The sequence below is a fragment of the Athene cunicularia genome (assembly GCF_003259725.1).
Source record: "Athene cunicularia isolate RWA chromosome 1 unlocalized genomic scaffold, athCun1 chr1_part2, whole genome shotgun sequence".
Lineage (NCBI taxonomy): Eukaryota > Metazoa > Chordata > Aves > Strigiformes > Strigidae > Athene > Athene cunicularia.
Genome location: NW_020799092.1, coordinates 26,062,077 through 26,074,508, shown reverse-complemented (window position 1 = coordinate 26,074,508; position 12,432 = coordinate 26,062,077). Strand labels below are relative to the sequence as shown.

Below are 12,432 nucleotides of genomic sequence, written 5' to 3'. Positions count from 1 at the left end.
CAGGGTGATGACCAGCAGCTATTTCCATTTTATAAGAAACTGAGCAGTCTTAGTGGGGTGAAATGCTGAGTACATGCCTGACTTCCAGTTCCAGTGAGTTCCTAACCGTGTTTGCCTGATGGGTTCGTTGACCAGGGTGGCCTTAGCGGAGCGACTCGTACATTTAAAGCTAAGTGCTCTGTTTTATGGGGAGTTTAATGTCTGCAGACAAAGTTGTAACTGCATAGTTTCTGGTCAAACTATGCTTACTTAGCAAAGATGGAAAAGGCTTCAGTCTCCTAAACTAAATATGTACTAAATTTCCACACACTTTAATGTCAGATGATCTGCCAAAGAACTAATTTGTGCAAAAAAAGCATTAGTGTTCAAAACTCCACGTCCTGTCAAACAGCTCTTAAAAAGTGTTTTCACCATATGTATTTAACTGATGCTGTGTTTACATGTTGCCCAGCTGACACAGCTGTGAGGAAAGGGCTATTCCCAGAAATGCTAAGCTGACAGTCAACAGTGTCCTAGTAAAAAAATAATGGTATAGGTAAACAGTAGGGTGGTCAGTGGGGTTAGGAAATAGGTTAAATACAGATCTTTGCGTGGTATTGAAGCAGGGCAGGAAAGCTGATTTTTGTCTTTGCTATCAATGCTGACAACATTTAAAGCTTCTTCCCTCTGGAAAAAAAAGTCACTTTTAAGTATTGAGCCTCCTATTCAGGGCCAACATGGCATGTTATTGGGCTTGTGCAGTGCACGTCGTTCCACAGTAGAAGGCTTCTAATGCTCACAGCATAGATGAAGCCTGGAATATAAAAGACATACTTACACAATAGAGTGTGGGTTTGGTGGCTTCTGCCCGTAGTACGTGTACGGAGCTGTTAAGCTGCAGAGCTGACATGTGAACTCTCCTGTAGGCTGAACTTCTTTGGGAGCGTTCATCTTTAAGCTGCCTACAAGAAACAGAAATCTTTTAGCTCTAAAATGCAATATGGAGAACACGCCTGCAAGAAGATTAAACTGCAGTGGGACGTCTGGCTACGCAAATTAAAATCTAATGGAAAACTGACTATTGCAAACCTCAATTAGGAAATCCTTTCTCCCAAATCTAGTTGGTTTCCCATGTGCCAGTTAGATTTCCCAATTTCTTAGATAGGTTTAGAAACTGCAGCCTGGGAGCCTAAATAAAAAGTTCACCTATTAATTTGGAACTTGATCCATAGAATTTAGTTAATGAAGTACATGGCTGTGATCTGGAAAACCCTTTGCTCAACCGAGGCCTACGCTCCCTAAATGCTTCCCAGGAAAGGACTCCCCACCTGCTGTGCAGAACCCCAATCCCGTTCTGCAACGCCTGTCTCCTCCCACAAACTGCAAATGGAGCCCTGAAAGGCTTTGGGACCCCGCTTGGTTGGCATTACCAGAAAGGTAGGTGTTGCAATGACTTCCTACATCTTTTTCTTTGGTACTGGTTCACCTTCAAATAGAGTTTTGGAAGCTTAACCCTGGCTCCCTGTCCTTATCTGGCTTCTTATGGAAATGAAGCTGATGCAACCACCCTGTGCCTCGATAGAGTGTTGGCCCATTCAAGCCACACAGGACAGAGGAGGAGGCACCTTTAAAAAATGTAGGTCCTATCGTTACTGACTGTTATTGATTTGTTATTGAGTTGATGGTTTTGGTGATTTTGGTAAGGAATATTAGGACTAATCAATTAAATGGAATCTCACAGAAATATCATTTATTTATAAAAGAGAGTGGTGTAATGTTTTAAATAGTCATAGGGATGCTGTGTTTAAAATAACCATACAACCAGTTATGCTGCCAGACGAGGTACCACTGTTAGACTGTTTGGTAAGGATGATTTATTACCCTGCAGACCAGGTGTTCTGAAAGTTGTGAAAGGGCCTCGATGCACATTAAAATCACAATGTGAGCCAAAGTCCTTGAGTCAAGGGTGTTGGAGGGTCTTTCTTTTAGGTCAGTAGTCCATGGTGGTCACAAAAGCAGCCCCCTGACTCATTTCGGGACTCGTGTATGACAGGAAAGAGGTGGGAATAAGAAACTGAGTGATGGGAGTTATCATGCTCATGTATGAGAACGTGATTAATATGTATGACTGTATCCTCTGTAATCAGCATGCTCCACGAGTTAGGTGTACGTTGGTGGTGAGACGACTCCCCTGCACACCCGGCCATTAATTAAGGAGTGTCTGCTTATCTGCATCAAACTGGTGTCGATAAGTTCTTTTATCCCTTTTTGGTGACACTATCACTTTTATGAAAATAGGCAGAAGAGGGAGACTCTGCTTCATCCTCATGGAGGATACCCATGTATTTCTATAAATCTGAGAATCTGTACGTAAGAAAGCTAATGTCCATCTGTCTGAAAGACTTCAGACCCCCATTACAAAGGTGGATAACCTAAAGTTATATCAGTCACGAGATACAAAATGCAGGCAGCCATGCTTCATCAGCTTTGGTGCTTACCGGATGACTTGTTTAAAATCTTGGCCATTGATTTACATTCAGGAGCTCACCCTTCACTAGTACCACTTTAGTTAAGGGTCACACCCTGACTTCTTCAGAAAGCACAGTGTGGTGATTATGCTTTTAGGACAGATTTTGGTACGTGTGCGTGATCAGATCAAACACAACTCACTGTGTGCCCGCCCCAAAACTGCACCAATCCATGAATGAACTGTAATCTCTTCTTTGCAAATTGGGTATCTTTGCTCACCTGTACCATTTTCCTGAACAGACATATTTCACCTTGCAGTTAGCAAGAAAACTCAAGCTTTTAGCTAAAAGCCCTCATGCTTTTCATGGCATGCAGTTTTCTGCTATAAAGCTGACAGCTTTTTAAAGCAAAGCAGAGCTGCTGTCAAGCTGTGAGGAAGGTGAGCACAAGGAACTCGGATTTGGGCAACCACTCAGCAGTTAGTTTGTGTGTGCTCACAGCTGAGCAGATGCACAACCTGCCAAAGGACAGCAGGTCATTCCCACTCCTCTAGCTTTGCAGCTATACCCTTCTCCTGCAGAGCTGATTCACAGAATCATCTCAGCTGAGAAAGACCATGAAGCTCCTCCAGCCCAACCATGACCCTCCCCCTGACCGTTCCCAACTCCCCCAGATCCCTCAGCGCTGGCTCAGCCCGACTCTTCAACCCCTCCAGGGATCCCGGGGACTCCCCCCTGCCCTGGGCAGCCCATTCCAACGCCCAACAGCCCCTTCTGCACAGAAATCCTTCCTCAGAGCTAGCCTGACCCTGCCCTGGGCAGCTTGAGGCCATTCCCTCGGGGCCTGGCGCTGGCTCCTTGGCTCCAGAGACTCATCCCCCCTCTCTGCCCCCTCCTGGCAGGGAGTTGCAGAGGGCCAGGAGGTCTCCCCTCAGCCTCCTCTTCTCCAGACTGAACCCCCCCAGTTCCCCCAGCCGCTCCCCAGCAGACCTGTGCTCCAGACCCTGCCCCAGCTCCGTTGCCCTTCTCTGGCCACACTCGAGTCATTCAATGGTCTTTTTGGGGTGAGGGGCCCAAAACTGAACCCACTCATCGAGGGGTGGCCTCACCAGTGCCGAGCCCAGGGCTCAGATCCCTTCCCTGTCCCTGCTGGCCATGCCAGTGCTGACACAAGCCAGGATGCCATTGGCCTTCTTGGCTACCTGGGCACACTGCTGGCTCCTGTTCAGCCAGCTTCAGTTCACTAAAGCCATGTCTCTATGTTTTAGCTCAGCTCAGAGGTTTTCTTTGAGAACAAATTCCCTGATTGTCCCCACTTAACACTCCTGGTTTGCACTGTGGAGCAGTCTGAAAGCACACAAACAGGACAGCTTCAGATGAAATTAATGTGAAAGATGTGCTCCAGAATAAAAGCATACCTAATGCACTCTAACCTGAATGCCCAACTAAAGGCCATGCAGTCTACAGGCTAGGACCAGAGGTAACCTGAAACATGCTGAAACATAGAGAAGTGGGCAGCTGGTATCCAACATCAAACACCTTGGTCTGTGGTTTCAGTCCTCCTGCATCATGTTGGTTACTAATGTAGTAAAAAAAAAAAACCCAAAACAAACAAACAAACAAACAAAAAACCCCAAACCAAACCCACCTTTAAAAAAAAAAAATCTTCCAATGTCTTTTTCTCTTGTTTTAGGGAACTAAATTGGCTTGCAGAGGAATACAACAACTGCTAACAGTAGTACAAGGTAAGAGGCGGAACTGCACAGCAAGGAGAAAGGGAGGGTTGAGATGAGGGACCTGTATTTCCCTTTCAATGACACTAAGCTGCTATTTCTGCACACCCTATGTGGTGAAACTGAATCCTTAGAGCCACATGCTGCTAAGGTGAATTAGGGGCAAGGTGAAGCAGAGTTGTGATTACTTGTCATCTTATGTTCCAGAAGAACAGGGAGCCCCAAGATCCTCAGAGTTTTCAGAAGCTTCATAACAGACATGCAGTTCAGATAGCCTTAGCCTGTTAAATCCTGAAACTTAATTTTAAGTACAATCCCCCTTATCTCATCATTCACCACCAGCTTTCCACTCATTCCTGGCATTTCAGTAGTACAGGGAGTTCTTCAAATGTAACACAAATGGGGCTAGATACTGGCTTAATAAATAAATCCAACTTGTGAATACCTTAGGCAGCTACATTTTTTCGGAAGTGATGTAACCCTTGGGATATCATGTATTTTCCCTACCTCAGAGAGATGCTTGAGAGAATTTAATTAACTAATGCTTTCAGATTTTTCCGTTAAATATAAGGCATGTACATTGCTAGCTATTTCTCCCTCTATATTAAAAGTGGGGTTCTTCAAACTATACACAAACTCACCAAGTCTGCTTTTTGAACCCTGCATTTTAGTATTACCAGATAAATCCCCCAGACATACCTAAATTTACCTTTGCTGTAGGTAGTCAGTAGCAATACCAGACACCCACCCGTCTGCAGGAGATTCAGTCCAGAACACTATGTGCAATTTTTTGCAATCAATCTTTTTTAAAAAGGGGAAATAATTAACCCCGCAAAGGTAGAGTACAGAAAGTCACTTGAATCAAATAGAGAAGATTCTCATGGTGTTATTTTCTTAAAAATAATGCAAAACACAAAGAACAACAACAACCAAAAAAAAAAAAAGGGTATTTATGGCAGGGAGGATCATAGACTTTGGAATGAACATGTCCTGATTCCAAGTCAAAATAACAGCGCTGGGTTCAGAGCTGAAGTACGTTAGATATAGAAACACCTGCTCTCTTATAGACCACTGGCATGTAGAACAGAATCTGTTCAGTGACTACCACTGGGAAGGAATGACATCTATGTACAAACAGATTTTTGGCTATGGCAGTTGAAAAGCATATGATCCTGCCTGCAAGGCACAGATGAATTTATGATGCTTTCCATTTTACTCCCACCTTACAAGTCACTGGTATCAGCTGTACCAAGTTTTGTCTCACTGGGAACATCATTTGTCCTGAGAGCTTGTCCACACAGCAGCATTTGGCAGAGTTAAGGTCACTAACTCAAGGTGTGAAGTTAATGAACATATTTCAGAGTGAATGCTCCCATTTAGAAATTTGTTATATAACAAAGTAAAGCTGTTTTCCTTCCGAAGAAAGAAATTCAATGGCCAATGTAACAAACTTTTAGTTTATGCATGTGCTTCACACCCTTAGTCTAAAGCTGCAAGCAGACAAGTCCTAAGATGCCTTCTCTCACAAAGCTTCTAGTACTTCCACAAAGCTCGTATGCAATCTTTATGTCAGACAGCAAATGCACAGAAGTGATTCAGGGGTGAAAGCAGAGTCGAGACAGACACTGGTTTATGGGACAGTGAGCTCATCGGTTTGGGCCTATCCACCACCTCAGCAAGATATAATACCTGCTATGATAACTGGGACAGCGTGACTGCCTCCCCTCCAAGCAGGCATACGAAGCACGAGTGAGAACTTGTTTCTCTCTAACATACGAACAGCAGGATGAAGGATCTCTTGAGGAGATAGAAGTCTAAGGCACTGATCCCTTCATAATAATGACAGGCAAATTTGTGACCTCAAGTAACTCCAAACATCACCAGCTCTACCACTGCCTTTTACTCTTTTCCTTGAAAATTTTTTGCAGCAGCATCGTGTCCCTGGAACATGTCAGATATCTGCCTGGCTGGCAGGTACTGAAGCAGTCTTTTAGAGCTGAATTCTGCCTAAGCGTTTGCCATTTTGGCTGGAAGCCGCATGGTACTTAAACACATACTTACTTAAAACACATGCATAGCTCTTCTGAAAAGAACACAGCTACCCACACATGCTTGATTGCGAAGCAAACACTCAACTAGCACGCTCAGCAGAAACTTGCCAAGTCAAGCCCAGAACGCTGCAGGACGTGTGTGAGGTTGGCCCACGTGTCACGGCGAAAGGTAACGCACGCGGATGGGAATGCCATGCTAAGGAAATAATTGCAGTAAAAGAAAAGTGTGGGTTAGATAGTGCTGTAAGAGTGTTTCTCCATGCTGCAAGAGACTGATACATGATACGGATGTGGGGAAATGGCTCTCAGTGCAGTTCTCTGGGGACTCCTAAAAACTTCAGGGCAGTTCTGCTCGGAGCATTCTGCTAACGCGCCTGGAAGGCATGCCAGAAATAATAAATCACCATTAAATTGTCAGGGTCAGTGGCAAAGGAGTGGCACAGATAAGTAATCTGATTTTCTTTACTTCAAACCTCATTAGCACAAGTCTTTACAATGCATAGGTTAAACCCCTCTTAAAACTCCACAGGAGACTCATGTATTTCTGAGTCACTGATAAACTAGAGAAATGATACAAGAAACAATCTGCTACAAACAGACGTGGGCTTTGATTTGAAAGGATGTCAGATAAAACCAACATTGGCACACCTTTAATCCTCTCCAATTAAAGCCTTGTTTCTTTTACCTGCCAAGATTTTCCTGCAGCATCCACTGTTGATGACGATGACCTATTAAAATATTCACAGCTTGATTCTCGAGGGGAAGGAGCTCTCTCTAATAGGAAGGTAGGAGCCACTGAGCTCATAGCCTGGTAAATGCCAAGTTATTTTGCAGTGTTTGGTGTGATGTAAATTTAAATACACTTTGGCACCAGGAATGCACTCACCTCCTTCAGAAAAATGATCTGTTGCCTAACTGCTCGGGTAATAGATGAAACAGCAGAACTTTCTCACTCGCTAGTTAATCCCCAAGTGAACAACTGTCTCCCTCCAGTTCCTTCATGTTACAGCCCTGAAGGCACATTTAAGTCACCTGTTGGCTGCCTCCCTGCTCTACAGTTGAGGTGACTTACCTTGGGCCTCAGCATAACAAATCAGCCCAGGAATGCAATTTCACCAAGCGTGGTCAGTTTGGAACTTTTACCTTTATTACCTCTCCCAAAGATCACTTGATTGAACTAAACCTTGACTTGTTGCAGCAACATCTCCCTTCAGGCCTGGGGGATAGTCCTGGTATTGCTCTGCTCTCCCTGCTCTGAAGGAATTCAGATCACTGCAGCACACGAGCTGCCCTCTAGGTATGGGTCACACAGTAAGCCTCCAGCCCTGCTTTTTAACCACAGCTTCTGCAGATTCCCTGTGGCAGCAAGATAAACAGGTCATAGATGTGACAGTGAGCGTGTTTTCTGAGCAGTTGTAGGGAATGTTTGAACAGAGTGTGTCAGAAGAGAGAAGTAAATTAACAAGCAAATTAAAACCCTTCCTTAGGTAAAAAGGCTTTACCAACACAAGATGAATCTCAAAAAGGCACCTATTGATAAAACGCATGATTTATCAAAGCGGAGAAACCAACACTTAAAAAAAATCTAGCCCAAGTGCTCTTTACTTGAAGGTGGCAGGCAGCCAGCTCTGAGTCAGACAGCATTTCATAAGGAAGAACCTCAAATTAGGTGACAATTTAACAGCTTCACACAGGAATGCTGCAGCAAAGGCATTACCCGGTGTATACCACTGTCCTCTAGCGGAGACAAGGACCCTGTGCAGCTCCGCTCTCACCAGCTGCCGGGAATCCTCGCTTCAGCACCTCAGCTCTTCAGAGGGATTCAGCTGTAAAAGCCCAGCGAAGTGGATCGCATGGTAAGACTGAACGACAGAAGAAAATAAAAGCCAGCTGGCCAAGCGTGCATGGTGGAGGCCATCTCCACGTCTGGTGGCAGAGACACAGCGAAGGGTGGAACTCTGCTGTGTAACAGAACAAATGATCTTGGCAGAGGAGGGAGAATTATAGTGTCATAGTTCTACCTTTCCTTCCCTCCCAAATTAATCTGTGTTCATGTCTGGTTTTCTGCCTCAATCCTCCTCATTCCTCTTTCTTCTCTTCCAGCAAGCTTTCCTAAGCAGAGCACAAAGCTTATCCATGATGCCATCCTACAATTCTATACATAAAATGGCCTAGAAATTAAAGGAAAGCAATGCAAGCTTGTTGCTCTTCTGACAGCACAGTTATAGGAACTTATCAGACAGGAGGGAACACGGGAGATCCAAACACTGAAGCGTTCACTGATCAGTTCTGGATTACAATTATTTCTTGCCAAAACAGAGAAACCAGACCTGAGGTCTGATTTCATTAAATCTCCCTTCTGATCCAGCCACAATAAGTGAGGATGCTATGGCCATAGAGGCTACTGCCTGCCCTGAACTAATTTTGTCTTCCTTCCAAACTGTAGCTCCCTAGTATAGCTTTGTTGGATTAATATCCAGAGTGGGGAAGAATAAATCAGTAAGGCTCAATTAATATTTAAGTGATGATGATTCCTTTTAACTTGTCCTTTAAGTTAAGGAGGGCCACACATGTACCACTGAAGGTATCAGCTTGGTTAAGCACAATCTAAACTTAGTGTAACACTTTCCACAAAGTCTAAAAATAGTAACACCAATATTTTGTGGAAATACAGGAGGAGAGGCTTTCAGGGGAGGTGTTTCAGGAAATAAGACACTGCAACTTGACATAATCCTGAAAGAAATAAATATAGCTTCAGTGATTTATCTCCCTACAGAAAGCAAAGTTGGTACTGTAAGGAAATACTCAGCCCCCACTACGTGGGGTTGCATGTTACACTGTCCTTGCTGTGACAGCTAATGCCCACTTTCCCCTGTGACCAGGGAGATGTTCAGAGTTAACGTACTTGGGGAAGAGAATTCTTTCCAGTAAAATGTGACTGAGTTAGGACTAAGTTTAAGCTGAGGACTGCATCATGATGTAAAGCAAAACCTTCATAGAGAAAACATAAAACTACTGAAGGGATGGGGAGGTGTGAGGTAAAGAGTGTCAGCTTCAAACAGATGTCATTTTGGTTTTGCCTCTTTGATTACAAATTACAGTGGAAATTAGTCCTTCAGTCAGGGGCTAGTGACTTCAAGACTTCCTGACTTACACATATGTTGAATTCCTGTTTCCTAGCCATGCAGCAATATGAAATAACATGAATTCAGACAGACACAAACACTGTGAATTTTAAGCATGTTTTCAGGTTAGTCTGTTTGTTTGCTCCTCTCAGAAAGACTTTGCCTCCCAACCATGACTTGGATTACTTTGCCTAAAAAATATGCATGTACTAAGGCTGCACCTACTTCTTTCAAAACCTGATACTCTCAGGAAATAGGTAGTAAGGCACAAGAAACACCTCCATAACCTTCTGTAGGACACAGAGGAATGACACTTGTGCTTAGACAGCTGGAAACATATCTTACCATAGACAGCCAGGCTATTTCTTTTGTGCATGCTCTGTACTCTGCACAGCTTGTTCTCCAGAACATGTGTGCTTATGCTCTTCCCTTCCAGAAATTCTTTTGGACAAATTTAATGATCTGTTCATCGCAGGTAAAACAGAAAGAAGTCAGGTTTTTCACATGTGACAAATTTAATCACGGATGGAGATGTGTGGATCCTAGAATTCACTATAACCAGAGTGGACTGCTCCTACCTGGATCATATGCAAGGAGGGCTGACATGCAAAATCTTCGCAGTTCTGTCTTTTTGCCCAAGAAGCTCAAAATCCAGTAAGAATTAGCAGAATCCACAATGTGTCACAGATATTTAAGCAACTTTCCTTTGGCTTCAGCTGTCTATCTGTTCAGCAAGCATAGGTGGGTCTAATATGTCACTGAGGTCCAAGAGGAGCTAATTAAGCAGCAGAGTTAATGGGGTCTTGATAGAAGTTTTACATGCTGTATGTTTATGTTAAGAGATTTTTTTAAAGTATTGGCTATAGCGATAGATGGATAAGGTTTAGGAATGCTGTGATGTTTGTTACAGATTAAAATGCATGTTCCCCTTTTGCACATACACATATCTCTAAGTGATTAATTAGTAATAACTTTACTCAGTGTTAGGAAAGTTATAACAAAATTAATGAAGAGATGGGGAAGAAAGCTTAATGGAAAATTACTATTGCATGTAGTTAGGAGGAGACTTTACAGGTGGCAGCATGGTTTGTGTGTTAGCTGGCCAGTAGAAAAGAAAACAGAGCAAGTGACAAATGCTTTCACTAGGCATTGAGAAAAAGAACATAAAATGCTCACTGACAACTCTCTTGCTTTATCTTGGCCTAAAAAGCAAAAAACAAAGAATCCCAAACCATTGCAATCCCATAAGTAACTGATTCTTAATCCAAATCTCAGGCTTGTGCTTACCTGCTGGGAGTTTTGGGGCTCCTCACAGCTTTTTTGGTTTATTGATTTTTGTGCCAGTAAAAGCACTGCTTTAGCAAACAGGCCAATCCAAAGCTAAGGTACAGACTAGAAAGTTTAGCATCTCAACAAGCCTGGGGATTAAATCTCCATTTCAATTTAGGCTATCAGCAGAAATCAAATCTTTTCCTCCTATTATCATCAAATAAAACCCATATTTGGTGAGAACACCTCTAGACAACCTCAGATTGCTGTGTCTGTGCAGAGTAAAACTTTCAGGGGATCCTCCACTGTTCTTGATGTAACCTTTCATATTTGTAGAGATCACAAATGTATATCTTGACCAGAGTCAAGACATGAAGTGAGACAAGATACAAAACTCTTGTTATAACAGCTACTTTGCCTGGCAAATTTCTCCCTTTACGTGGGAAAACAAGGCATGAGGAAAACATGTTTAGCACAGGATTCAGAAGCATGAAGGCCTTAAATTTTACATAAAACATACCACTTCAATTGTAAGGATATAGTTAGTATAATGTTTTCATCTTACAATTAGTTTTGCTGATAAAAAGGGGTTCACATTAATACAACTTATAAACTATACCAATTAAGGGAAATTAATCAGTGTATGGTATCTTTGCACTGGTATACTTGTAGTGGTCCCTCCAAAGCGGTACATTGGTAACATTATAGCAGGGGAAAAACCCTAATGGAAAAACAAGGTAATCAATGCACAGACTGGTGAGTACTGGTACAACTAACTACTACTACATAAATCCAGTTCTTTGACTCTCAGATGCCTGGAGATGGATGAGAGCTCAAGAGATTATTTAGGCCATCACGCCCAAGGTGCAACTGGCTTTATTCCGATAGCATTTTGTATGGAGACTCCTACCAGCCCAAGTGCCTTAGAGACAAGTAATAGGTCAGCAGGCAAGTCTAGATTAAGCGTGAAGGAAAGCCACAATTAACCTTCCTCCTTAGGCAGAGAAACTATTTCTAGCATCACTGAGATATGGAGATATTTATTTGGGTTCTCAGAACCGTGGTACTCCATCTCTCATACATCTTGCAAACTTCCTACCACCCCTCATGTTTCAAGAGGAGTACCTGATTGTTTTCATGGCTCTACAGTCCTTTAAGCCCACAGCTGTGATCCCAACCTCACCTTGCTCAAGTGCAACCTCATACTGGAAACAAGGGTTTCCCCTAAATTCCCTAAAGCTTCTGCTCTGGGTATGTGCAAAGGCAGTGCCCCCCCCCAGCTCTGAACTTCCCTGGACTCCTCTCTCCAGTCCTCTTGGAGGCTGCATCCTTAAATCCTTAGTTCCAACCTTAAAGTCACCAAGTTCCTCAGAAAAAGTAATCTATGGCCACTACGTGCTATCAAACAAAGAATATACTTTACATTAAAACCCATGCCTAGCAAAAACAAACAAAAAAAAAAAGCAGAAGCTTTGTCTCTGCAGTTTGAAGGGGAGGGTATCCCCCACTTGCTTTAGTTTAGACTCCAGTGAGCCAGGCACTCTGGGGGCGCGATGTGCGGATTTTAAACCCTTCCCACTCCCAGCAAAGCAGGGTTCGGACTCGGCTCTCCCACCTCTGCAGCAGTTTCGTCTGTTCGCTGTCTTCTGCGGTGAAGAAGCCCTGTGCTCTGCCTCCGCGGCCACAGACGAGCTGGGCTGGCTCCTGCCCTCAGGAGGTCTCTGGCCACCCGTCTTTCAGAGGCTTCCCGGCTGGTAAGGAGAAAATAAAAGCTTGCTTTTTTTTTTTTTTTTTTTTTTTTTTTTTT

At 43.4% G+C, this 12,432-nt stretch overlaps 1 protein-coding gene across 1 annotated transcript in view; it reads right to left on the bottom strand.

Annotated features, from left to right (window-relative positions):
- Positions 1-12,346, bottom strand: part of CDPF1 (cysteine rich DPF motif domain containing 1) — a 21,855-nt gene extending 9,509 nt beyond the window's left edge. The window contains 2 exon segments of the mRNA XM_026868120.1: positions 818-941; positions 12,241-12,346. Of these exon segments, the coding sequence (XP_026723921.1) occupies positions 818-930 (113 nt within the window). The 5' untranslated portion in view covers positions 931-941; positions 12,241-12,346.
- Between the last annotated feature and the right edge of the window lie 86 nt (positions 12,347-12,432).